Source organism: Puntigrus tetrazona, chromosome 14 (assembly GCF_018831695.1).
Source record: "Puntigrus tetrazona isolate hp1 chromosome 14, ASM1883169v1, whole genome shotgun sequence".
NCBI lineage: Eukaryota > Metazoa > Chordata > Actinopteri > Cypriniformes > Cyprinidae > Puntigrus > Puntigrus tetrazona.
This window is the reverse complement of record NC_056712.1, coordinates 19,449,098-19,476,342: the sequence shown is the minus strand read 5'-3', so window position 1 is coordinate 19,476,342 and position 27,245 is coordinate 19,449,098. Positions and strand designations below refer to the sequence as shown.

Here is a 27,245-nt window from a genome sequence, read left to right as displayed (position 1 = left end):
CATTTCTGATTCCCAACCCTCCGACTAAGAATAACTGGCCTAAAGGGTATTCAAATGATGATCTTTAGCCACCCGAGTTTGTGTTAGCAGTATTTAATGATTGTCATAATGAGCTCAAAATGCAAATAGGGCCAAGAATCAGCGGCACCTGCATATCTAGAGAGATCTTCCTGGAGGATTGCTTTCAGACAGCTTCATTCCCCTGCCGTTAAGAGGCTGAATAAAGTGATTGTTTCATAAAACACACCTGCTCAAGGGCTTTGAAGCGAGATAAAGGGATTTCCCATAATGACACCATCTGAAATAAAAAGAGTGTTTCATTTCAGCCTCTGGAGTCACCGTGTGCTCAGATATGACTCTTTTTGTGCTCCGCCGTAGCTGAAAGATGGATTTCCATTGTGCAAATCTATCTTCCTCCGTCCAAATGTGACATTTAATCTCACTGGGACGAACTGAACTGTGTTTTTACCGAGCAAAGAGTAGAAATAAAGGCGCATTGGTTGCATCGCTGAATCGTTCTACCTGTTCTATCGGCCAGCCTCTTGTTTTGAGTAAGCGTGCTTCCCTGAAGCCCAGCGAAGAGGAAAACGCAAAGTCTGAAGTTTGCTTCTCTCAGACTGGTTTTTCTGCATGCTCTGGTGAGCAGAGAGATGACTGAGCCGCTGGTTATGTTGGCAGGTGTGTGGAGCTCAGCGCTGCGGCATCGGCTGGCGTCTTTTCCTCCCCATCAGAGCCATCGTGCTCTTTGTCAATCACCCGCGCGCTGCTTTGAGCAATTACCGCTGTTTATCCCGTCCCGAACGCACCTCGCGTATTTTGTGTAAACACTGCGCACAAACGGTTTGCGCCGAAGATGGAAGTCGCGATTGTGCGTCTGTAAAAAATAACAGGCACGAGAGATTTGTTCACGGATGCTGCCTTGAGCAGGTCCTTGCATGAGATTATACCTGTGTCGCATAAAAACCCGGGTCAGATGTTAGTGTACTTTGTATCTCCATTTTATCTTATCATTTTATTACTCTTGTGATTTTTTTTTTACTGTAATCTTACTGTAATTTTTTACTTTTATTGTAAACATATATATTACATTTTAAATGTTACATATTATTGTATATAAGTGCACGCTAAGTGTGTGTGTGTATAATAGGTAAGTCAAGTGGTGCAAATGGTTTTATATAAAATATAACACATGTAAGTCAAGTGGTGCAATTATCTTGCAGCTATCTGTTTCATCGAGCGTCAATGCCTGCCTTTATTTTTTCAAAGAAATTGCTACACCTAGTGGGCAAATATTGTTAAAGCAGCAGGATTTTGCACTGCACAATCAGAATTATGCCATCTGGTGCATATCAGAAAAAATCTGGACCGATCAAGGTTTTTTTTCACGTGAGACTTTTACCCAAAGATGCAAACTTGTGCTTCGTATTTAGTCACAGATTATTTACTTCTGTTATTATTTGCAGTCCAACAAAAGGAATTTCAGCTCTTTTAAGATAGCACATGGGAAATCACTTTTCTGCGTAACGTCTGCTGTAGTTACTGTCTTTTCCGTTATAATAAATGAAAGCGTTTTAATTATATTTTACAAGCAATGTTACAGATCCGACCTTGAGAAAGTAAAAACACTGCACAGCGCCCGTGTTCGTGACATAAAAAGTATAATCAAATGTTTGTGGCAATATATTTTCATTCATATTTCTAGTTTTCCGCCATTATCTCTTTTGGGAAGCATCAAAAATCGCTTTGTTTTACTTAAACGCGTTTCGTTTCAATCAAGCGCTAAGCATGTAAAACTAAACATGCACGGCACAGTAATGTTTTATTGGTTAACTGCATTAGTTGCTGAGCTTTTATTCATCTTAGTTTTTTTGTGTGTTCGTCTTTTAGTTGACCAACACATTATAACAAGCAAAAGTTGCATCTGTTAACATTATTTAATAGACCCGAGTGAACGTGAACTAACAGTAAACCGTATAATTAATGCATTGCTCGCTTGTTAGTTAATGCATTGGTAAGAAGTTACCAAGTAAATCAATGCTCAGTTTTAGGGTCATTGGGAGGCTATTATGTAGTAAGCAGTTTTATTTTCTCACAGGCTCGGTGTTTAATAGTCTGGAGTGCTACATTTGCATGAATAATAATAAGAATAAAAAAAACACCTCTGTCGACCTCCCCGGTCACAGTCACCCGGGATCAAAGCTTTCCCGCTCGATGGCCTGAACGGGCGTAAAAACTTGGCGCGAAGATCTTTCGAACTTAAAGCAAGAAGGAGCGAAACCGGAGAGATCTCTTATCAAAGATAGACAGAAAGATCCGTTATCAAACTAATGTTGCGGCTTGTTTTAAAAACAAAGAAAGCCGAAATGGGGCGTGAAAAGACTGCTAATTGTAACATGGGCGCTCGGTGACGAGAAACACTCGATCAGTGCCAGACAACGCCACGGCTAAGTGAGCCAAAGAAGGTGAAGCCCATCATGTAATGCTTTCTGCTCTTAGGCATACACCATTTCAGACTTGGAGGGTAAGGACGATTAGTAAAGGGTCTGGTTGACGTGGAGCTCGGCATCCGCCATCAGTTAAGGCCCAAATCGCAACCGAAAAGGTTATTTTCAGACGGAGAAGACCTATCACGGGACATGCTAGGACACGGTCGGTGTCTACGGAAAATAAGCAGTTGTGTTCGATTCACTCCAGCTCAGGGGCATGTGACTGAAGGGGGCTGTTATATCAGGCTATTTTTACAGTCGAGATACCCCACGTGTATGTAATTACACCAGCAGAAGATTATAGATTATTTAATGGAAAGTCAGCTGTACAACAAAGCCAATTAATCTGTCATAAATGACACGCGGCGCTGGATTCCTCGGGATCGTATTAGAAAAGCGTCGGGTCGACACATTCCTCCGTCGCAGATTTACGAAGCGAACTACTTGCCCGGTGTTTCAGTGCGTCATGTAACGACGCCGTTTAATTAACTTTCCTGGGACCACCGGCATGAAAAGAGCCCACATTTGCACCGATTACGAGCGCGAGCGCTTAAAAGCCTCTTTTCAGCGGCTCAATTTAAAAAGCATTAGCAGGTTTTCAGGCTGAGCTGATCTCCAGAGTTTCCCTAAAACACAAATCTGAACAACAATGGTTTAATCTGAATAGATTTGACTCCAACGTTTCCAATTAAAGACAAATCAGCCTGGCCTTTATTAGTCGTAAGTCGTAATTCTAAATCAGCAAATTCTGTAAATAAAATTGAATTAACTTTATATAAGGTGGCCTTAACTACTTGTAATACTTACATTTAAATTAATAATTCGGTTCAATGTGCTTACTGTGTATATACACACACATTATACACTGTACTTATATTTTAAAATGTACCTATATCTGTAGTTACATTGTTGACCAATCCCTTACAGCTTAACCCACCCTTAAACTAACCCATACCACCAAACCTGCTCCTAATCTTACCCGTATCCCAACTCAATAGCAAAAGAAGTGTTTTGCAATACAATATGAATTTTTTTTGTATGTATACAGTACTTAAGTCCACCTAATATAAAGCCATTAAAGTGATTGGCACACCATTAAAAACATTCAATTTAAAGATATATATATGTGTGTGTGTGTGTGTGTGTAGTTCTCACTATGTGCATTTTATGGGTAACACTTTATTTTAAGGACTAGTCCTTCATTAATAGTGAAAATAGTCCTTCGTTAGGCCACTTTCACTAGACATGAACACATTCGAATTAGGATTTATTATACAAATATACTTATTATTCTATTATTCTATGAAATATATATATATATATATATATATATATATATATATATATATATATATATATATATATATATATATATATATATATATATATATATACTTTGACATTTTCTTCAGTGTGACTTTAAAAAACCAAAATCTATATTTTATCGCAAAATATTGGGTAATACAATATCCAAAAATGCCCAGGAAGTTAGAGAAGAAAGACATAGCATTTTGTGACAATTAAAAAAAATCAGCAAATCTATATTTCTTTACTAGAATCTTTGGTTCTATGAAGAACCTTTAACATCCAAGGAAAAACGGTTCACTTGAAGGTTCTTTGGCGAACCCTAAATGCTTCAGAAAACCTCTTTTTGATTTTTAAGAGTGTAACGTCACATTCACAAATGCAATGAAGGAGGAAAGAAGTCATCCTAAGCACACGTACAATTTCATAACGTCCTGTCAAACATAAAAGCGTCAGTATGTCCAGCAGTGTTTTTTCCATGAATAGTTAAATGTGAAGCGATAGATCCTCTAGACTGGCTCCACGGAGAAGCCGTCTTTGGAGAGCGGACACACGCTGTAACCCAGCGGTGTGGAGTATATTCCTACAGGTGCAAAGGGCAGCACGTGTCTGCTGAAGGGGAAAGACTGTCCGCACAAGAGAGCTGCGGTCTGGCTCTGCGTGCAGAGGGGAAACGGCAGAGCGAGGCCGGGACGAAGGACGGGTTTGCTGCTCATCTTGAGCCTCTCCAGCTCCGCCTCCTGCAGACGCTTGGCCTTCGCCCTCCGGTTCTGGAACCAGATCTTCACCTGGGTCTCGGTCAGGCTGAGAGAGCCGGAGAACTCGGCGCGCTCGGCGATAGACAGGTATTGCTTCTGACGAAACTTCCGCTCCAGGGCCAAGAGCTGGGCGGTCGTGAAAGGGGTCCGGGGCTTGCGGTTGGTCTTGTGCTTCCGGAGGGTGCATGCCGCTGGACTCTGAGGTCCTGCGAAAGCGGGTTCAGAAATCAGCTTGCAAAGTAATAAAACAGGTCGTATCTGGCTGCTGTGTCTGAATACCTCATTTCGAAATCAGACCTACTCGTTATGCCAGCAAACTATTTTTTTATTATTATTGTGCCTTGACGATGCCGTGCTTGTCACTTTTTCCCCCTAACGACAAATGCATTCCTTACGTATCTTTTATTGCAAATATAATAAATACGAACGCCGCAAATGCAAAAATCTTTTTTTTAAAGGCTCCTATACGTTTAGGTTCGATAATATCACTTTGACGGCAAAGAAAATGCCTCATTTACAATTATTTTTTGTAAAATGCTCATTTAAAAGACGGAGGGTTTATATGTGCATTTAATTAAAGTGAAGACCTGTGGTTATTCTGCTAAATAAAATCAGCTGAGTGTCTCAGAAAAGTTAGTTTTGGCTATTTTTTAATGCCTAATCAAACCTGAAACTTTATTGTCGAAGTAACTTACGCGGTGATAATCTGGGTTTGTTGATCCAGGAAGGGTCCTCTTTGGCAGATTCACAGCGTTTGGGGAGATCCACAGCTCGGTCATCCGGGTTTATTCTGCAGGGCATCCGTGAAGTCGATTCCCTCCGTCCTTTCTTCGACATGAGGGCTTCGACGCTGAACGACAGACCTCGCGTCTGGACCGAGCGCGCGCCCTGATCCTCATCTTCTTCATCCGATGAAGTTTTACCTTTATAACTAGCTGAAATCATTCCGGGGGAAGAGTAACTACAGCTATAATCCGCATGTGGAAACTCAGAGAGAGAGAGAGAGAGAAAGCATGCAGTCGCGTCGCTTAACTTTTTACATGACTGACTAACAATAACTTACAGAAGTTACAAGACTATCCAAAGTTTGAACCAATCATCGTGCGCTCACTGGCTGCGTCTCAAATCCCGTAGAGCCGCCTCCTCAGACAGCTTTTTGGACACGGAACGAGTGTTTGTGGGGTTTGCATCATCGGGAGATCTTTAAATGATACTCTTTGCGAATAAAGAGGTTATATTTAGAGCGCGATGTGGTGTTTAGCGGGGAAATATATAAGCTAAAATTAGGCTTGAAGTTTGCCTTCAAATTGCTCTCAGGTCAGTAATTTGTTCATTTTCAGACGCACGATCAGCCTCCAATACACTTGCCTTTTGCGTGCAATAGCCATCTTAAAACAACAGCGTAATAGTGTTGTTTCAGACACAGCTAAACATGAAATATGATAACATTTGTGACATGCATTTGGAGGGGAATAAAGGTTTCAGGCTAGCGTGTAAATTACAGTAATTATATTGTTGTTGCTATTAACACCTTGTAATTAGGCTCCTGGAATCCGGTTCTTTTTTTTTTTTTTTACCAGGATTTAACCGTAATACCGGAAAATTGCTACCCTCTGAAGATGCACGGCGCCCGCTCATACAGCCCGAGTCTGTCGACTTAAAGGCCGTGACCTTTTTCCGTCGTTGTTGTGCATTTAACGCAGTGCCCTTCGCACTTTACCCTAAAGACATGCGCGAAGGCGACCCGAAAACAAAACTTTTTCCCATGCAGCGCAGGATTCGCATTGCGCCGCGGCAATTATTTGATTCCTAGAGAATGCAGAAGTACGAGTCGGTCCTGTCAAAACTAACACTTAAGCGTCTCCACCAAGTCTGGGCTCCTGCACCATTATTACAGCTCTCCGGAGGAGTCATGCTCTGTAATCGTGACAGGTTTAATTCTGTGGCGAAGGCCTCGGCTTATGGCTTCATTAAGCTTTATGAATCACCGTGTTCGCATCGCTTGCGTTCTGTACTTAAATGCTTTGGGAATCGCTTGGGCATTCACCTTTACATATTCCCCCTCAGTAAAAACAGTGATTAGGGTGCGCTCCCCGAGGTTAAAAATCGAGGTAATTTGTGGCGTCGTTTAGATTGTTAAAACTAGAGAATCGGGGGCCGAGGAGAGCGGCGCGTTGCGCTCATTAGCGCAAAAAGAGAAAACGTCAGGAAGTCGACTTCTGCCAATACCGTCACATAATACTCCTTGCAACACTGGAGGGAAGTTTTAGCAGATAATCCTTGACAAGGCTGCTGTGGCCAGAGGCGCTCTAAACAAGGCAGATTGTCACAAGAGCATGGGAAGGCAAAGCCGTTCAGATATTGGATGACTACGATTTGATTGAAGTGGAAGAGCTAATTATACAAAAATGCAAAAAAAAAGAAAATGCACACTGGCATTGCTGCGCGTTTAATTCGAAAGCGATGCAAGCGGTTTTGTCTACAAACACGATATGGACTAAAACCGAATGAGCCAAAGAAGCGTTAAACGGCACACGGGTTTGAGTGTCTAGCGCTTTGCTTTGCTTTACTTTTTTAATTGTTGGGCCCAGATTGCTTTCGAAGGGCAGACGGAGACCGAGCGCGAGCACAAACAAACTCAATCTGCTATTTCGGGCGGAGGATGGGAAAATGAGGAGAAGTAAAAGCTCTTATTATTTTAGAGAGGTCGTAGGATAATGTTGCATGCCGTGACCACTTTAGCCATCATTTCTGTTGTTTGCTTTGGCTCGTAATTCAACGCTGATGTGATTCTGGGCCAGCATCACAGAGAACATCATCATTTCATGTGAAATCATATCATTTTGAATTCAGATGCTTATTAAGATATACAGCAATATAAAGACTTATCAAATGAGGAATTATCAAAAATCATGTTTTTTTCACTGCAGATTTTTTTGAAAATGTAAAATAAACTATACATTATATATATTTTAAAATACCAAAATGGGCAAAAAATATATTTGCTTAATATATATTGTTGGGTTTTTTTGTTTTTTTTTTTATGTAGGCTATATTGTAATATTAAAAATATATTTTCTTGGCTCTGAAATACATTTTCAAAAAATATTTTTAAAATACATTTTATACAATTTATTAGGTATAAATAGTTTTTGGTTCTTCTTTTTTGCCCCAGTTTAAATATTACGTGACTATATACTATATATTAATATACAATATATTTTATAGATGAGCACGAACACAAAAGTACAATATATTTTATAAATGAGCATAAGCACAAAAAGTAATCTTGTTAGTCGTACTAATTAAACCATTTAAGGCTAATTTTATAAACTGCTGAATTCAAAATGCTTGGGAACCTAGTTTGCACTTCAGCAAATTAGTGTTTATTTAACCACCACGAGTCATTTCTATAAAAAAAAAAGAAGCAAGAAGCCAAGAATAGCAATTACGTTATTTAGATTGAAACTCCATAAATATACAAAATGAAAGATTTTAATTTGGACCTCGTAACAATTTCACCGTTCATTGCCTTCAAACAGTTCGTTTCTCTTCATTAAGCTACACTGAAATGTAAGCAGACCATTATGCGCAATTCGTGTCCCTAGAGGCCGAGTATTTGAAGCGGCAGACAACCCCACTTTTAGGGTTGAGCTGCACTACGGGAACATTCGGTTCATAAATGCGGCACAATATCAAACTTGACCCCGTTTTCCAGATTACGTAAAAACGCGCCAGATGAGGCTCTTCACATGCCCGGCAAGAATGACGTTCAGCGCAATTGCGTCCGGATAGTGTTTGTTTGATGGCTTTTTCCAATAGACCCCGTGCGATGAAACATGCAGTGCCAGTCGAGAAGCAAGCCGCTATTCTGTGACTGAACTTGGAAGCGCCGTCGAGCGAGTAGTTCTCGTACTAAATGAAACATGCCGGGTGAGCCTAATGTTTCTGGCACAGCTGGACTGCCTGCCCGTGTCCCTCGTGGCTATATGGATCCTTATTACGCCCTCATCAGTGCTTGCACAATGTAAAGCGCTTGAAGGCTTCTTCCTGACACCGTTCTATTTCCTCACGGCGATATGCAATTTTACCTGCGCGCCGGCGGTTAAGACGACAAAACCATTTCTGGGAAAAGTACGATAATTTTCCTCGAGGATCATTTCGGCGTGGGTCCTGAGCATCGGGTTGTGAGGAGTGCTTTATGGATTTGTGGTATTTTTCTTCGAAGCCTTGTGGTTGCTTCTGTCAAGGACTTTTTTACAACATGTTTTATAATTCAGGAGGTACAGGGCATTTTATAGCTCTCTGTCACATTGTGGATTAAAAGCCGTAAAGCACTGGTTAATGAGATCACCGTCAGCCAGGGTCACCGGATCAGTCTTATTGTCTGTGCTCGGCCTTATATTGTAGCTGTATATCATTCACGATTGGGATATTTGGTCATGTTGGGCTTTTTCACGCCAAGAGTTGGCTAAAACCCGTGCCTGGTATAGATTACGGATTATAGTAACATCATCTATTACTTTTAGGCCTAAATTGTTCATCACATAAACTTGAACGGGGTTATTGTGTACTATATTGAAGAAAAACAAAAAAACCCTAATAGAATGTAAATATATTTACTTTTTCTTTATAGGGTGCTCACGAAAAGCTAAAAATTAATAAAGCTTGGGAATCTCTGCATTGCACGAACAAACATTAATAAACAGGAAGCCATCGCATTACACGGGAAGCGTTTTTGACCACAATTTAAATATTAATAATTAGGTTACATGGATACGATGAAAACGGTTTAGTCTCAATCAGTCCAAAAAAACTGGATAATCAGTGAATAGTTTACTACCATTGTGTGAAAATGTAATCATGTAATCCATAAAACCGTAATCTGATTACAAGCATTTTAGAATGTAATCTAATTACAGGCACATCTGATTATGTAATCTAATATCAATTTGTGCAATTTATTTACAGGTCTGTACAGTTCCAGTAGTCAATAGTTATCCCTGATATTAACGGTGTCTTAGAAGCAACTGCAAAGCGCCTATAACTTCTCCCATGTGCTTCAAACAGAGCGCTTTTTAGCCTCAGATATAATTCCAGCTGTTCCAGGGGTGACGATTCATTAATTATGGATGTTGTGGAAATAAGCTGCGAGGGAAAAGATGTGCGAATGCAACCAGCGGCGTGAGGTGTGTGTGGAGGCATAAAGCTGAGTCACTGCCATTGTCTTTGCGCTGCTTTGCGTGCATCCAACCACATCAAGCCAGTGCAAAGTCGAGAGCGGAAAACGGAGAACCGAAGAGATTACATCTGTCTGCTGGAGCTAATTATGACACAGTATAATATATTAAATCTGCATGCCAAAGACGAAGCGGAAAGAATGATGCATAGCTTTACGGTGATGCAGGCAGGAGAAAAGAAAACACAACCAAACAAAATGAAAAACCGTATTGTATTGAGGTTCAATGAAGCTAAATATAAAGGAAACATAAAGCAGGGCTGGTCACAGAAGATATATCTACTGCCCAAGCAATACATTGATTGATTTATTAAACCAAGTAAAAACAGAAAAGCTGGTAAAAGTTTATCAATATTTCCTTTAACCATAAAACGCAAGACATGATTAAATTATTCAATAAATCAACAAAACTTCCTTCACATTAACCTGGTGCGTTAACTCGTTTGTTTGATAAGTGTGACTTGACTTAAAGGTGCCTAAAAGGTTCTTCCCAGAACCATCTCTCATTCTTACCTTTTTATAATCTGAGGAACCTTCTTTCGCCACGAAGAACCTCCTGTTAAAGGTTCTTCAGGTTCTTCATGGAACCATTTAGACGAAAAGGTTCTTCTATGGCGTCGTTATTTGTAAGAACGGCTATGTGTGCATCAAAGAGCGGTAATCGTCACACTGTGTCTGCAAATCTGTGCATTGATGCGGTGTGGTCCAACACTGCCGTCTCATCCCGCGCGAGATAATTTGTGTTTTCACATCATTATAAAAATGACATTAAGCAACCCCTGCTTGTGGCTAAGGACTCACAACAGTGCAAAAGAGAAGGTGCGGCTCCACTTGTTTAGCATGTTTCGACACATGAACCCAAATGAGCCTGGTGGTGAAAAATAATTACAGCTTAATTCAGTGCTGGAATCCGTATCAAATGCGCAAGGCCTGAGCGTCACGCAGTCGTGCACAACTGCAGCTCATTGTTCCGGACTTTCCACTTTCAGTTTGACGGTTTACGGCAGTTCGGTTTTAATATCGATTCATTGCCGCTTAATTACAAGAAGCAGACGCACTGCGAGGGCTACGTAATCTATTGCGAAATACATCTTTGGCTGGTTACTGTCAGATCTAAACATCCCCAAGCGACTATTCCCTTTCGTACTCGAGTTCTGTAATTTACCCTAATCTACAACAAACATTTACAGTAGTTGCATTTAACCTGCTTTTAATCTAAGAGATCTACCAACCGCCGTTTAGCTGATGCTCGAGGAAAACACATAATCATCACAGGCGCCCGGGAGAGGGGCCTAAACTATAAGCACCGTCTGTAATCAAGCCTCGCGTTTATTGCTTCATTATACAGACTCGACTTGACAACATGATTAATCTATCTTCATTTAAACGTCTGAGGTCGTGTTCTCAACAATAGCTTTTCCATTTGATGATTTCTGCCACAAAACCACAACCTGCACGAGCGAGATGTTAAGCTCCTTCGACACTGGGAACGTAAAGCAATTTTGTTGTGGGCAAAACAATCACTGAAAACTGTCTTCAGCGGATTCTACGCAAGTCTCCCTTTGTTGCTTTTTGAAACATCTGGTATAGCTAGGATCTATCCGAATAGAACAGAAATAAGATAAGTGTAGTCAGCCATTCAATGCTTTAATAAACATTTTTGTCATGAACAATTTGACGTGCAATAACAAACGTTTTGTCGTTTTTTTTTAAAAACCCTCTAGAATCAGTTAAATAAATAAATGATGTAATTAGTGATGGCCAATTCGATCCGTTTAGGGTTTTTTTGTTACTGAAAACCTGGCATTCAATAACAAGCATAAATATTAACACTACGTCTGACAATGGAACAAAACGTGGGAAGAGGAAAAAGTTTTAGTGATGAAAGAAGTCCAATAAAGTTATCTGAAGAACACATTAGATATTCATAAATATCAAAAAAGTAGTAACAAAAACAACTAGTACATGCAGTATAATTTAAATGGAGAGTGTGGAAGTAAGAGCCCTGCTACGCTTTATTTAGTTGCTCTTAATTTTGGAAATATCACCATCTAGTGGTCTTGCTCATGTCCTCCGTGCTTTTCTAATTTCTTTCAAGCCTTAAGAGTTTACGTTTTAGATTATAATACTAACAGCACATATGGAGGCATATAATAAACAGTGCTGTGGCATGTAAACATTTCTTTTCTCCAGGCAATATGCTGTATGTGGTACCACCTGAAACTGAATTAAAAAAAGAATTAGGCTGCAAAATATTAATATTAATATTTTTAGACACGTACCAATAACAGTAAAAACATATGTCCTTATTTATTCTCTGCGATGTTCTTCACGCAACTCTTTCTCGTAATTAAAATTCAGATCGTTCCTAAAATTGCTAAAAAAATATAAGACTTGTAGAGTCGCAGCACAGTAGACTACTTTTATGGCAAGTTCTTTTTTGAATGAATATGCAGTTAATGTGAACTTTAAAATTCTCTTTTTGTGTTTTATGAAGGAACAGAATAATACTGGTGTAAAACAGGAGTGTCTAGACCTATTCCTTAAAGGCCACAATCCAGCAGGTTTTTACCTTCGACTTTTATTAAATAACAAAATGATCAAGGCTCGGTAGAAACTTCCAGTCGGAGCTAGTTGACGCTAAACTCTAAAACCCTCCAGAGGCAGGATTGGACATGGCATATCATAAAGGGGTGAACAAATGCTGACAGAAGTTTCTATTTTGGGGTGAGCTGTCCTTTTTACCTGAGCAAACCTCATTTGCATCGACTCTGCTGCCTCAAGGTGAGTAACCGCCCTCTGATGACCCTGTTCTCCTCCACCATTCTCCTGATCGTCCTCAATACGTCCTGTTTAGTTCGGGATCTGGACTGACGTAGGCGCGCAAAACAAGATAGGTCATGATAATGAAAACGAAAAGCCGTGAAACCGTACCACACTCACCATTTTATCTGCTTCAACATCTCTTGGAGGGAATGCAAAAGTATCGGATGATACCCCTATAAAAAGAAAAGGCACAGAGCACTAGAGGGGGGAAACTATGATGTCACTTTGTAGGCCAAAACCCGAAACGAGTTAGCATTTTAGCACTTCTAGTTCCAGCGTACCAAAGCCAATGGGGTTTTTTGAATAGGAGTTTGGGCAAATGCCCTAAAATGAGGTCTGTGGTTCACAAAAGCTTAATATACTTTCACATTTTGTTTTATGACATAAAACAATAGATTTTTTAATTGTTTTTTTTTAAACAGTTGCTGACAAGTTGTTAAATGGGACTACAGGCGCTCTCAGAGACATTAAACATCAACACGCTGAACAGTTTATTCATTTTTATTTTTATATTGTTGTTTGACATTTTTGTTTTTGCTCGGAAATGCAACACAAGTCTTCGGATGGAAGATGCATGTTTCACAATAACATTTTTATACCTACCCTAACAAAGCGATATCTAAAATGTGGTACTTTATTCACTTAAGTTTAATCTCCCCATATCCAAAACTCGCACTTTCTGCTGTTATTTAATAAATGTACAAAAACATGTGCAATGTACAAAAATATGTGCTTTCATATGTCTTTTAGATTTAGATTGCTTCATTTATTCACTCCGCTATTTACCATTTAACTTTTAGTTTGGTTCTAGTTTTGTATTTATTCCAGTTGACATGAAGAGGTTCATGTAGCGTGGATTAAAATTCAGGCACAGGCTAAATCCTTTACATTGAACACGTTAAAAATAAGTGGTCCAGAGCGTTTAACACGAGCGACCGCGGTGCTGTAGTTCGTTTACAGCCTAAGATTAGCTTTTAAGTTCTGGCTAACAGTTTCATGCTAACAGAAGATCGGCCTACAAAGTGACGTCATAGATCCGCCGCTCCGCAGCTGTATAAATAATTAAATATATATGCGTTTTAAATTACTGTGTGGGTAATATTTAAATATTAACAATATTTAAAAAAATAAAAATAAAAATAAATAACATAAAACACTTACTACGTGGCTGCACTCCTTCACCTTCGTAAGTCACGCGTTTGGCGCGCCGTGATTTCCCGCCTTTAGAAGCCCTCAGGTTGACCGTTGATCTCATATCGGCGTACAACCTCAAAAGATGGTTTGTTTTCGCACTTCTCGAAAAGTACGGTGTTATTTGGGGACTTGTATCGTCGAGGAAAAGTAATGGAGTCGCCTCTTGGGCCAGCTCGTTTAGTTTACGGTGTTTGTTCTCTCCGTTAAATACCGATTCCTTGTCGGTTTGAGGCGACTGAGTGTCGAAGCGCGGTGCGTAGAGTAATTTACGGAAAGCTGCCATAATTAACGGCTGCACCGCGCTTTAAAGGGCTTACTTAGGTTTTTCAAGAAACGTTTTGCTTCAGTGTGGTGAAACTTCGCTAAAGTTAACCTTTGTAAATGTAATTATTATCACCGGAAGCGGATGAGTTCAACAACGATTACGTCAGGTATGAAACGGAGGACGCACAAAAGGAGGAGGAGCAAAGGTAGGCTTTTAAAGGAGTAGTTAATTAATCAATAAATAAATAGGCAATTTTGCTTTCATTCTCATGTTTTGTTTTTTTCAAACCTTATTTAATTTCTGAAAAGCAAAAGGATTTTTTTTTTTATTTCAATGAATGTGAATTGATTCCAGAAACACAATCAAAGAGTCATTAGGCAATTCATTCAAAATCTGCTTCTCCAGCTTTTATAAATCTATGGCACATGTTTGAAGACTACCCATGAATGAATGATGAGGAAATGATCTTTTCATTTCAGATTTCCTTTACCCTTGGTGCCCTTGAGATTCTTCAGCATGCTTCAGGTGAACTGTCCCAGCAGTTATATTGTAAGTTCATTCACATACAGTGGGGCTCAGTCCAAAGTAATGCATTTGTAACAAAACTATACAAAGACTATTCAAATGCATTTGCATGCACATTTGCATTCTCTTCAAATATCAAAGTTTAATTATATACAATTACAAGATTACTCCAGAGGCACAAAACATCACCCTCTGGTGGCGATGACGTTTATTTAAAAAAAAAAAAAAAAAAAAAAAAATATATATATATATATATATATATATATATATATATATCTATATATACACACACATACAAATATCTCTATACACACACATACATATATATATATATATATATATATATATATATATATATTTTTTTTTTTTTTTTTTTTTTTTTAAATAAACGTCATCGCCACCAGAGGGTGATGTTTTGTGCCTCTGGAGTAATCTTGTAAGCGGCCTCTAAATCCGTGCCTGCATTAATACCCTGCTCAGACCTAAACAAATGATACAGAACATGTAGATGATTCACAGATAGCAAACATTGCAGCATGACGGTCTTCAAGTAACGCTATCGCACACACGGGTTAAGATGAACTTCTGTAGCAGCTCAGCCCTACAGCAATCAATCAATCAACAGTAATTAATCTCGGCAATCGCAGAACAATCAAGGTCTCACCCGGATGTCCTCCTTGTCATCACGGCACTCTTTTAGGCAGCATGTGCTGTATCAGACAAGCTAAAAATAGATTTGACCCCATTCTCAGACAGCATGCCGAAAGCTTGCTGCATTTCCTATTGTGCCCTATCAAAAGATGATGCCTTGCACTTTGATTTCATGCACGTTGACTGAAATTAAAGACACGAAAGACCAAATTTCATTTGATTCATTTTCGCTGTTAAAAAGACGAGACCCACAGCGTTTCCTGCAATCAAGTTTATTCATTCAACATTTCACATTACAAATACTTTAAGCATTCTGTTATAAATATTTAACTGCAAATAATCAAGACTCAACTACCAAAGCACATGTATGACTAACCCAACTATAAAATGATATTTTTCTTTACATAACTCCGTATGGATTTAAAATATAAAAATTAAAACTTAGAAATGACATAGCAAAAAAATTATTCCTCTTATAAAAATCTATTGATAAATACACCTTCCCATACACAGTTATAAACTATGTAAATTTAAATAAGCAGTTACATAGAGAATTTTCTGATATTTTTTTCTTATCCTTCTGTAGACATGAAGCACAATATAGTGATTATTAAAACTAGAAAATCTAATAAGTGTACTGATCAAAAACTATAATCGAAATGACAATTACATTCCAATTAAAAATATATCAGTAAATGGTTAAAACATTATTCACTTAATATTTACATTGTTTGTAATCACAGTAGCATGAACTCAAGTAGGAAAATATGTGAATACATAAAAGTGAAAACACCTATAATTTCAGTGGTATTTTTTTTTTTTTTAAATATATAAATCAGAGAATGTTAAAGGTTATAATGGCTGAAGGAGAGTTTGTGAGGTGAGACGCGTTGAGAGTAATGGTTATATTAGAAGTAGTACGCTGTAAAGGTCTCTGGGAAAAAGTATTGCACAGATCTCACCGTCAATATTTTGAAAGCATATTCAAGTAAACCCTGAATCAATACGCGACTAATCGCCCTCTCGTATGCTTCTTTTTTGTCAGCTAGTAAACACGGTACAGTGGGGTATGCACGCTTTGTGCATGGGCAAGGTACATAGAACTCAAAGCGTGGGAAAAGGGTCGAAACAAAAAGTACTAATAAAGCAATTGAACAGAACTAAACCCTAACTTACTCATTTAGCTCATGCGTACCTAATGAATAAATTAACCTTGTTGCCTCTCAGAATTATACATAACAGTAAACATTGATATTTCAATATGGAACATTCATCATTGTGATACAAGGTGCATCCTAACATTACTCTAATTTACAGTGTTAATCATTTTATTTTCTACAGCCAATAATGAGGGAGGTATCATCATTCTCATAACTGATAGTGGGTAGGTACTGGATAGGTATATATTTCTACACGTACCACACATTTTAAGGAATTTGTGTCATGCTAGATTCAATATTTACTTTGTCCATTAAGACAGAACAGAACACTGTTTGCATTTTGCAAATATTAGATATTAGTTTCAACAATACAGTCACCTAAATATATACGTGACAATCTAGGGATTTCAGCACGTAAATACATAAAAACCTAAACAAAAATCATATTAGCTTTTTTTTTTCTTTTCCTTAAGGTATGCTCGCGTTAGAACCAGATCTCTCAGTAACAAAAGGTACAAAATCTATATTCAACAAGTGAAAAAAAGAAAAGTTATCACAAAAGGACTTTCCATTTGTGGAAAAAAGTGACTTGAAAAACAATATTTAGAAAAGTAGTGCATAATGGTTTTACGTCCATGACAAAATAATTAGCTATAAAACACAGTACAAAAATCAGCAGACCATGTAAAAAATAATATTTGTTTTTCAAATTCTTTGAAATGTGCTCAGCTACTGCAATGCTCGGTTAGAACACCAATTAACCCATGGCAAAACCCATGCAGTAAAACACTATCAATGCAACACATGGTAATTTCTCATTAGCAAATACTACAACATTGAGTTAGCTTTTAGCACAAAATCCCTGACAAATGAGCCAAAGTTACTGCCATAACCATTACAAGAATCATAAATACTTAAGTTAATAGATTTCATTATTGTTTAACCCATCGAACCAATTCAATTTAAGCTTTCTATCATATATATATATTTATATATCTTCATTGCATCACAGACAGTAGGACATCTCTAAGGCTCATCTTTGGTTTGCCTGACCTTAAAACTGTGCATCAAGCACGACAAACAGTCACATCCTGCATCCCTGCTTTTCTTCGTTGTTGTCCGTTAGCCTTGCCTCTCAGATCCTATGCTTGATTAAGTTATAGGTAACTTGGATGCAGTTTAATAGTATTCTTACAGTGTCTGAGCATTGTTAGGACGAGAACCTCTAAAGGATTTTTAATGTTCTAAATCTTTTTTTCCCCGCATAAGATTTGCCTTAAAAGTTAGAACCAATCCATACAATCCATTCCAGAATGAACCCCCTTTTAAGCCATTCATACAATAACTTGTAGCCTTGTGTTAGTAGTTACCATGTTGTCATTTTGTTGAAGGAGTAACTGTGAAACCACATTTGCCATGCAGCCGTTTAAGACTAGTAAGAGCAAACCTCGTCATTAAAGTCACATGAACGAGGGCTCGAACCCAGCCTCCTTCTGTGTAGCCTTCAACAGTTTAAAGTGAAAATGTGACCCATTACAAACAAAAGATGAGGCTCCGAGAGAATAAAGATAGAACAGTAATTCAGAGTCAAGTCAGGCTAAACATCTATATTTTTTTTTAAATCTAATGCATTCAAGTCTTCATGCGCACCAATGTAGCTTTTCAACAAAAAAGAAAAAAAAAAAAAAAAAAAAAAAAAAAAAATCAGGATTACACCATTTTCTTTTAGCATTCTCTTCTGCAAAAAAAAAAAAAAAAAAATTTAAAACTTAAGAATAAATACAATTTCAGACTTAAAAAAAGAACTCTAAATAAAAAGGACATAGCAAAATGAAAAGTGCATGTATATGAATAGCACAGCCTGGACCTCCCCGATCAGTTCCAGCGGAAGGAGATGTGGCGAGGCCGGTCTCCTCCCTCCTTCACTAGAGGCTTGTGAAACTCCCGTCCGGCACGCGAGTGAATGGCTGCCCAGCAGTATTCACAGTAGTACTGAAGACAAGTGACATTAGCACAGAAGAACGGGGCGAACTTGCCCCCACAACGTGTGCCCTGACACTCATCACACAGCTGGTCATCCAGTACATATGGCTTCACTTCCACCTGGGAAAAGCGAAAACTTTTAGCATAGCGCGTGTTAAGACGTCTGACCGTGAAGAACAAGGGCCAGAAACCATTTAAACAATTAAGAGTCAGCACATTATTGTAGTAAACAGTAGATCAGGGTTCATGTTCACAAAACATCTTAAGGCTAAGTAGGTCTCAGCTCGCCGATTTTGTTTTGAGTATTTTGCAAAGCGTTTCCCCCACCCCATCAACCACTTTTTTGTTTTTACGTTTGCATGCATTTCCATCAGCCATGATTATTCTACTCTAAGTTAAAAGGCTGTTTATATGCATATGCACGTATGTTTTTTTTGAGAAGCACATAAGAGGCTGACAATTAGCTGAACATATAAGTGTCACTAAACCTGCATCTTAAATTCTCAGTAACATCTTTATTTGTGCTCTACAATATTTCCATAAACAAGACTATCAGCCAAACATGCAATGTGCATAATTAGGGAGCATGCAGACATCATTCATAGCACCAGGGTCGACCCCCCCCCTTACGCTTATCTAAAGACTTCTTTCTATTCTCCAAGTTCGTCTCAGGAGCTTTTTGAATATATGTTTTTAGAGAAAACTCTTAGCTAAAAACCTTTACTGCTATTTAGGGAGACCTCTTAGTGGTAAGATAAAATGTTTTGTGACTACAGGCCCAGAGCTCTACTTTCTTATCCATATGAAAGACTATCCATATGATAACTTCATGTGGGTTTTTGAGTAATTATTCAATATCAGGTTTTGCTGGAAGCAGCACATTAAACATGAAACCAGGACCTTACAGTCTTACATTTATAAAAGCCATGAAGACTTAGGCCAGCATTTTGTTGATTAAACAGGAGCAGTGCACATTTAAGTCAAAATGTGGGGCGTTTATACAAAAGCATCTCTGAAGGGAACTGACTGTCTTCAGAAAAGTATGAATGGCATTTTTATTTTCGTCTTGCCTGATAAAGATGTGTTTATTAGTGCAGTGCTATATACATTTTCTATGACTGTAAAAACCTGTATCTGAACATGTTTTACAGTCATTTTATGGTAAAGTGTTATCATAGATATAGCTCATTTTACTTGTGCAGGTCATTATTACCACACATACAATGGGAAACACAAACTGTGTATAACAATAGTCTAATAGTTTAAATATCGAGACATTTAAAAAAAAAAAAAAAAAAAAAAAAAGTTTCAATGCTTAATTGTGAAAACTAGAAAGCTGACAAGAACAATGCAGAGATTCAGTCAAAAGGCATTATCAAAATTACCGCCTACCCTGCAGTAGATGGTGCTAATATTGCATATATGGAGAGCTAAAGGATTTTGTTCAGCAAAGCACAGAAAAAACAAAACAAAACCCTATACAGCTAGACAGCTATATCAGTTGCATATAATGCCCAGCTCAAAAGATCCAACCCCCACTCTCACCCGTTTATCGATCTCTCCATGTTGCAGTTGCACAAAGCGAGCGCTGATAGCAGCAATGTAGCTCTGCTGGTTGGAGAAGGCCACTCGTCCAGCCCCTTTAGGATACTTCAGCTCAGGGTCAGTGTCAATGCCAGCATAGCACACCCCGCCATACAGTCTGTCCATAATCATTGCGAGCTCCACTGTCATGGGGTAACATCAATTAAAAAATAATGATAACAGCATCTTTAAAATGCAAAAACACTCAAAACGCTAATTGCATCATGCAGCTATTATTCTGCAACAAGCACATATTTAGAGAATGTATGAGATTGTTACACATTTTAAATAACAAAAGAAAGAAGCAACAAAAATGTTCAGCTTGGTAATATCTGAAAGCCAAACAAACCAGCTCGTAGAGGTCGTGGAACTCCTCCAACAAAGATAGTTTTTCTGGGGTCAAGGGGCTGAGAGCCATCCATCACAAAGTCACTGTCATTCAAATTCCAGGGTCGTATCTGGACCTGAAGACGCACACAGTGAACAAGAGAATCACTGGCTTGTCATCTGCCATACTGCAAACACCGGCGTTGGAGCAGGTTTCAACTCTCAGGTTTATATTTAACTTTAGAAGCTCCACTGCTTTCTCACAACTTACAAAGTCACAGAAACAGCAGACATGCGGCCTTTTAATATCTTACTGGCTTGTCTTTGATTGTAGGGCTGGACACACAGAGATAGAGCTTCCCATCCTCTTCCATACAAGCGTCTATCAGCGCCTGGACCGAGCTCTCGTCTTGAAACAGAAGGAAGGCATAACCTGCGGGACGACAGGTGCATTGAAAGGTATGCACGCACGAAGCAACCAGCGTTCGCTTTCAATAACCTTGACCTGCGGCCTTTGCTCAGGCCCCGCAGGAGCTCAGCTTTAAACAATGGGCGTGGCGTACGCTGAAATGAGAGATTCGTTTCTTAAACATCTGTGCAATTCACTGTCAAACTCACCTTTCGGAGGAAAATACGATTTGCTTTCTGCTTTGTGAGGCCAGTCCACAAACAAGTGTCCAAAGCGTCGGAAACTGGCAGTGATCTCGTCTGAAATTTTATATAAAATGCATTCAACGTGTTTATCGTGACTGATTTAAAAAAAAAAAAAAAAAAACACCTGGAAAGAAACAATTGTTTGTGCTTTAGTACCTTCATCTATATCCGGAGGCAGACCTCCAACAAAGACCTTGCGAGAATAGCGTTCAATGCGTTCGCCATTTTGGTGAGGGAAACTATGTGGTGAGCCCAGTCCGCTCAGACTCTGATCAGACCTCTCATCCTCGCCGTAAGACCGTTCATCCTCCATGGGAAACAACGATGAGTGACCTGTCACACAATAACCCCAAAGGCCATTTAGTGGCGCTGATGCTGAAATCACATTTATACGCATTGAAAAGCAGCTATAGATTTTGCAGAGTAGCAATTAACATCGTTCTTCATTTGAATACAATGAGAGAGCAAAGTAAACACAACAAAGTTGTACAAAAACCTGGCAACCAACACAATTTAACACAAAGGCATGTTGTAACTTGAAATGACATGAACACTGATATCTTTACCTCGTCGCCTCCCGTAATTCCTCGCTGCATGTAAAATAAGACAGAATAAACTTAAGCAAGGAGTAAGTAAATTCCATCAGATGCTATTGAACCGTTTAAAACACTAATGGTAAACTGGATGATATTTGTAGTAAAAGCACAATAAAACATCCAAGGATTGGACAGCGTAATGTAACCCACTTCACGCAAGCAAACATTTACATTCATTCAGTCAGACATTTAGCTGACGCTTTTAGCCAAAGCGACTTGCAAATGAAGAAAATAGAAGCAATCAAACATCAAAAGTCTCATCTTAATGTAGTAGACATAGCAAGGCTTTTCAAATTATTTTTTATTATAAATAAAAAGAAAAAGGATACATTATAAAGAGAAAAGCTAGAAGGGCAAGCTAGTGTTTTTGTAAATTGCACAGTAAGAAGAAAATAGATAATTGATTTTTATACAAAAAACAACAGAGAAGCTAGTGTTAAAGAGTTGTTTGAGTTGAGTTTTCAAACCATGAAATCATCTGGATTGACATTTGACATATTTATTAAATCCTGTATTATTAAACACTATTAAATGTTACGCTTTTTAAATTTTATTTTGTATTTTTTTTTAAAAGTAGCATGTGAAAATAACCAAACCAGGTCTACACAGAAACTACATGTCCAACTCTCCAGTGTTTGTCCTAGATTAGCCTTCAAATCCTGAAGGGAGCTTAGGTGATATATTGGGAGAGCATCTCCATGCCCCTTCTTTTAACTTATTCCATGGCTGTGCTTTTTGAAACACTCATCCGGTGGCATCTATAAATCACTAAGCTGTAACAGATTCCGTATCCAAACTTAGAAAGCAGGGTTGTATATACGTTACTCAAATGCAGGAAAACATTAGTATGGGGCACAGTATGCATTGGTCACATCTGTTATGATGAATGGAAATAACATCAGTTACATATTTTTGGCATATTTCGGAGTTTGGGGAAATTATGGCAAGTAAGTTTTTAGAATGAAATCATGATTTTCGGCCTTTTGTGATATGCATCACTTAAGCTAAAATTGCATTTGCTCTGACATGCTTTTTTGGGTCTCATGCTCTTCAGTATGTTCCTTGCATAAAAATAACGAGGCAAACACACTGAATAATCACTTTATGATTCAATTAAAATGTTCTGACATAGGCTAGTTGGCAGCCTCCCAAACCTAGAATGAGAACAAGGTAACCAATTAATGAGGTGACCATGATGGAAGAATTACTGTAGATTGCATTCGACTTGTATATTTATTTGGTGTTTTATAACTTTTACATATTTGCTATTTAGGCTCATTGAATATAATTTTAATGGAAAGCCAACTCAACTGTTTTTTTGTTTTTTTTTTAAATGTGCTATGAAAATGAACTAAATATTAAATAATTAGGGAGAACTGGGAGGTTGTCAGGGAGAGACACCTACAATAAGATGACTGGTTAAAAACTGTATAAAAGTGTAAACAGTGAGTGGTCAGATACGGCAGCCGTTATTGGGTTTGTTGCTTTGGAAAAAAACATCAAGCATTATAATGCAACATCTGATGCAACATAGGCACTGAGGCAAAACACAAACTACTGTATGATGCTGAGATTACAGCATACTGGTCTATGATCCCAGATTTTAATAGCTAAACTGAAATATCAAAAGGTGCATTATTTGTAGTGCAGCAAATTAAGAAGCAACAAAGCAATACAGCTATTTTGGATTAAGGTTTAAATTCACAGCCACATATTTAAATAGCATAAACATTTGCTTTTAAAACACAAAGTAATAAAACTCAAAAGTAGAAATTAGCAGAGAAAACTAAACAACTGGAAACACCTTGCTTACCATACTCAAATCTGGTGCTTTTTACTTGTAAAAGATACTTAATACTGATGTGAAGCAGGAATTGTAATGATGGCAGTGAATAACGTACCTTTCAAGGAATCCTGCTCGGCTCTCATGATGTCGATCAGAGAGTTCTCTAGAGAGTGCATGCTGAAACCATCAAAGGACCGACTGCGCTCCTGCAAAAACAACAGGGGAGATGCGATTAGACCCCGTCATTCTGTCGTTTTAAAAGCGTTTCATCAAACAATGCAGACGAAGCTCTCTTTAAGTAATATCAACAGTTTTGGAAGCTGTTCCATGGCACATAATTTAGCTTTAAATTTGAATATCAGCACCAGTAAAAAAAGCAGATGATATCAGTCACCCCTCCCGTCCAAACTCGCAACTAGGGCACACATTAACATACAGAGACTCACACGGTTGGGCACTTGATATGTACACCAATAAATGAATACGTCAAGGCTCCCTAAGGCTACAGACCTAAAGAAAAGAGGTCATTCTCTCCTGTCCGTTTTCTAGCGAAGGGACCCATGCTTGACAATCCAAAAATTTACATGGAGTCTGTCGTCACCTGATTTAGAGTGCCTTCGTAGCCTTTATCCATTACCCTTGGGTGTTGCAGCACAACAGGCCTCTGCTTACCAAGAGGAAAAAGCCTTGCAAACACAATACAAGGTTTGTTCTTGGTATTAGGCTACAAACCGAACAGGGAGGACACACGGAGCATGTGAAACAGTGAGTGTTTTCAGTGAGTTACCACTGCGGTTCAAACAAGAACATAATCTCACTGTGTACCAAAGAGCATAACAATGCAGTTCAGACTTGCTGGTAATATGCAAATCGGACAGTTACCGAAATAATTAGTTGCGTTACTACAAATATAGAACATAATCGCTTATCTGGCAATAAGTACTCAAAATTCAAATCGGAAGGTTTTGTTTATCAAATCATCTGATTTGTCTTTCACGGTTATTAAATCTGTTAAGATACAGAAGTAATAAGAATAGCCTCTTTGACTAAATTTGGAAAAGTCCCCAGTATCCATGAACAAAGATATCTGGAATAACTGATAATGGTTGGTTATATCAGATTTAGACTTTCCAGTTCTCCTCCTGTTGCCTGTGCTTGTGCCATCCCCTGATTTTGACTCACTCATCCATGTCTTTTTATATCGGTGACATTCACAGCTTGCAGAAGTGGAGCGACAGCACCGCATTACTCATCTGAGCTTTGATCCATCACATTTATCTAACAAACATGCGCTCTGTCACTATCAAATTAGGTTAGGCCAAAGGGAGCAAATGAAGAAAGAAAGAAAGTAAAAAAATAAAAGCAACAGATTTGTTTTAATCTCATCCCTAATAAACACACACACACACATATTATTAAAATCATCAATAGCTAATAATTTGGAGTCTTAGTTACCTGAAAAGGAAAGATGCTGTCATTGCGGTTTATGGTATCCTCCATCCAGGGTTTAGCATTGAAGCCAGAGTTGTTGCGGGGATACTTCTGCGTTGGGGTTTGGTTATTTGGGAAAGACTTCTTTAAAGGAGAGATCGAGTTGAGGGGATTGACCCCTCCGTTCAGCCCTCGGCGATACTCCCGTCCCTGAGAGCTTCCCCAGCCTCCGTACCCTCCACCCGGGCTCCATGAAGTAGAAGATGGGGTGGACGAGGGGCTCTGATAGCTCCCACAGGGGGATGGAGGCTTGCTTAGGTTGTTCCCCAAATGGGGCAACTGGTTGAAAGCAGCACTGCGGTGGGAGAAGGGAGGTGGATGGGGGCTGGCCGAGGACCTGCGGTGCTGATTATGAGGGTGCTGGAAGTGAGGATGAGGAGATGGATGGTGCTGAGATAGAGGCCCTAACTGGTGGGAGAAGTTCCCCCCGAATCCTGTACTGGTGTGATGAGAGAAACTCTGAAATAGCAGCGGAGGAGGAGCACTGTTAGTAGTAGCAGCCTGATTGAAAAAGCCAACCTCTTCGATCAAGGTGGAAGGGTTGGGGGGTATAGCAGTGGACCAGCTGCTAAAGCCAGTAAGGGACGATGAAGAAGAGCTACTAGACTGTGCTAAAGTACCAATACCGGACGTCTCCTGATAGTCAAACCCTGATAACACTGGAGATTCGAGACGGAGCGCCTCTTTTCCGTTGGCGTTCTCCATGGTCCCTTTCTCCAGCTGGTTCTCCTCTGGCATGGCGTTATCCAACTCCGATATGATTCCCGGTGCTTCTTGGTGACCTGGCGGAGAGAGCGCCTGCTTATCTGGTCCTTCTTGACTCTCTTGTTGCGGTTGCGGAGCCTTGGACGTCTCGGACTCCAAAATATCATCTTGCATGTTAGAGTGGGTCGTCACAGCCGGGAACAGCCAAGCAGACCCAACACTTCCACCATTGGTAGTGTTGTTGTTGCTGATGAAAGCCGGGGGGCTTGGAGGTGCTGTCTGGTGGTGGACCGGATGCTGCAGGTGTGGATGAATTCTTACAGGAAAAACTGATTTATTTGCAGCGTTGTTTTTAACCAGAAAGCCGTAATCCCCCATTTATGTAGCCTAATCGAGTAAATCTTCGCTTGTGTGTAATTCCCTCAGTTTCTTTTAATACCCTTGTGTGTGAGAGATAGAGAGAGAGAGAGAGAGAGAGAGAGAGAGAGGTGGAGAGGGAGATGGAAAATATTCAGAATACTAAACAGCCACTGAATCATATCATCCAACCATTATACATTCTCATAAGCATTCTCAATTCATTTTTACACTTGCACCCGTCATGCACGTAATACGCTTCCATCGTGGTTTATGCACTTTGCTCTCAATCTCAATTAAATCAAAGGAAAATATGGTGCAATGAGAAACGCCGTAGGCACTGCACCGTTGATTTCGTCGATAATGTTCCTTCTAAGCAAAACGGGGTCGTCTTGTAACATATCACGACTAGTCATCATGACACAGGCCACCTTATCTAATAATTCAACACGGCCGATGATGGAGGATTTTCACGCACGCATTTTCAAAGCATTGTCATCGCAAATGTTTGAAGAAAACGCAACTGACCTACCGGCGTTCTTCCTTATTTCAGCAATGACCTCCTCTCTCTCAACCATTTAAATACAGGAAAATGTTGATGACGTTTCAGTCTATGTGCGATAGGGGTAGTGTCCCCTTCGATCCGAATCTTACCGTAAAAAAATCCTCAAATTTAGATTGACGCGTCGATTAAATCCTACGATCGTGACGCCGAACGCTAGTCGGTGGATTTCTGATACGTTTGCTGCACATGCAACGCTAGATTATTTCAGATCTCACACCGCAAACGACAGCGTTCGTGTTCTGGTTGCTTAATGACACCGTGCATCGCAGTCGGCGTTATAATAAAGACAGCGATTGAAAACGATCACGCGTCATCGTCGGACAATAATTCACGCGCGACGCGTTTTGGACGTTTTTGCTAAAGATTTTCAGAATACACACTGAGAATGATACAGGTTTTCTTACGTTTCCAAGTTGCAAGGACAGGCAGCAGATGACCATGGTTTGTGAGTGTTGCAATCTACCGACCAATCCGGTTGAACTTCCGTCTTTAACCCCGCCCTTGTATAGTAGAAACTCCGCCCAGGTTTGAGTCTGCGCGGCGCGTGATTGGACGAGAGAATCGCAACCACACCTCTTTCTCAACCAGTTACTTTCTGTCACACATAGAAGGGTGACTGTACCTGCCCAGAATGTAAATACCTTATAGGACCGGTTTTGAAATGTTTAAATATTTGCTGTCTACACTGCGTTTTAGATCAAATTCCCCTAAGCAATAAAATATATATAATAATAATAAATAACATTCAGAAATAATATAGAGAGTGGCAGCAATGAACCTACATGTGT

At 39.2% G+C, this 27,245-nt stretch overlaps 3 protein-coding genes across 7 annotated transcripts; all 3 read right to left on the bottom strand.

Moving 5' to 3' along the window:
- Positions 1-3,893: 3,893 nt before the first annotated feature.
- On the bottom strand, positions 3,894-5,888 carry msx2a (muscle segment homeobox 2a). Its single transcript, XM_043257617.1, has 2 exons — positions 5,245-5,888; positions 3,894-4,755 (listed from the first exon to the last, which is right to left on the bottom strand). The coding sequence occupies exons 1-2, from the start codon at positions 5,492-5,494 to the stop codon at positions 4,301-4,303; spliced, it is 705 nt and encodes a 234-aa protein (XP_043113552.1). The 5' UTR covers positions 5,495-5,888; the 3' UTR covers positions 3,894-4,300.
- A 4,366-nt stretch (positions 5,889-10,254) lies between these two features.
- On the bottom strand, positions 10,255-14,191 carry si:ch211-277c7.7 (uncharacterized protein LOC100538111 homolog). The gene is made up of 3 exons (XM_043256928.1): positions 13,776-14,191; positions 12,534-12,726; positions 10,255-12,011 (listed from the first exon to the last, which is right to left on the bottom strand). Exons 1-2 carry the CDS (start codon positions 14,089-14,091, stop codon positions 12,545-12,547), a joined length of 498 nt encoding a protein of 165 aa, XP_043112863.1. The 5' UTR covers positions 14,092-14,191; the 3' UTR covers positions 10,255-12,011; positions 12,534-12,544.
- Positions 14,192-15,505: 1,314 nt separating this feature from the next.
- cpeb4a (cytoplasmic polyadenylation element binding protein 4a) lies at positions 15,506-26,983 on the bottom strand. 5 transcript variants are annotated; one of them, XM_043257495.1, is made up of 10 exons: positions 26,862-26,983; positions 24,795-25,975; positions 23,455-23,545; positions 21,524-21,547; positions 21,114-21,290; positions 20,922-21,011; positions 20,618-20,736; positions 20,326-20,440; positions 19,938-20,119; positions 15,506-18,512 (listed from the first exon to the last, which is right to left on the bottom strand). In XM_043257495.1, exons 2-10 carry the CDS (start codon positions 25,911-25,913, stop codon positions 18,285-18,287), a joined length of 2,145 nt encoding a protein of 714 aa, XP_043113430.1. In that variant the 5' UTR covers positions 25,914-25,975; positions 26,862-26,983; the 3' UTR covers positions 15,506-18,284. The 5 variants fall into 5 exon arrangements, with proteins under 5 accessions (XP_043113430.1, XP_043113431.1, XP_043113429.1 ...); XM_043257496.1 differs by lacking the exon at positions 26,862-26,983 and adding an exon at positions 26,421-26,847; XM_043257494.1 differs by lacking the exon at positions 26,862-26,983 and adding an exon at positions 26,425-26,847.
- Positions 26,984-27,245: the final 262 nt, after the last annotated feature.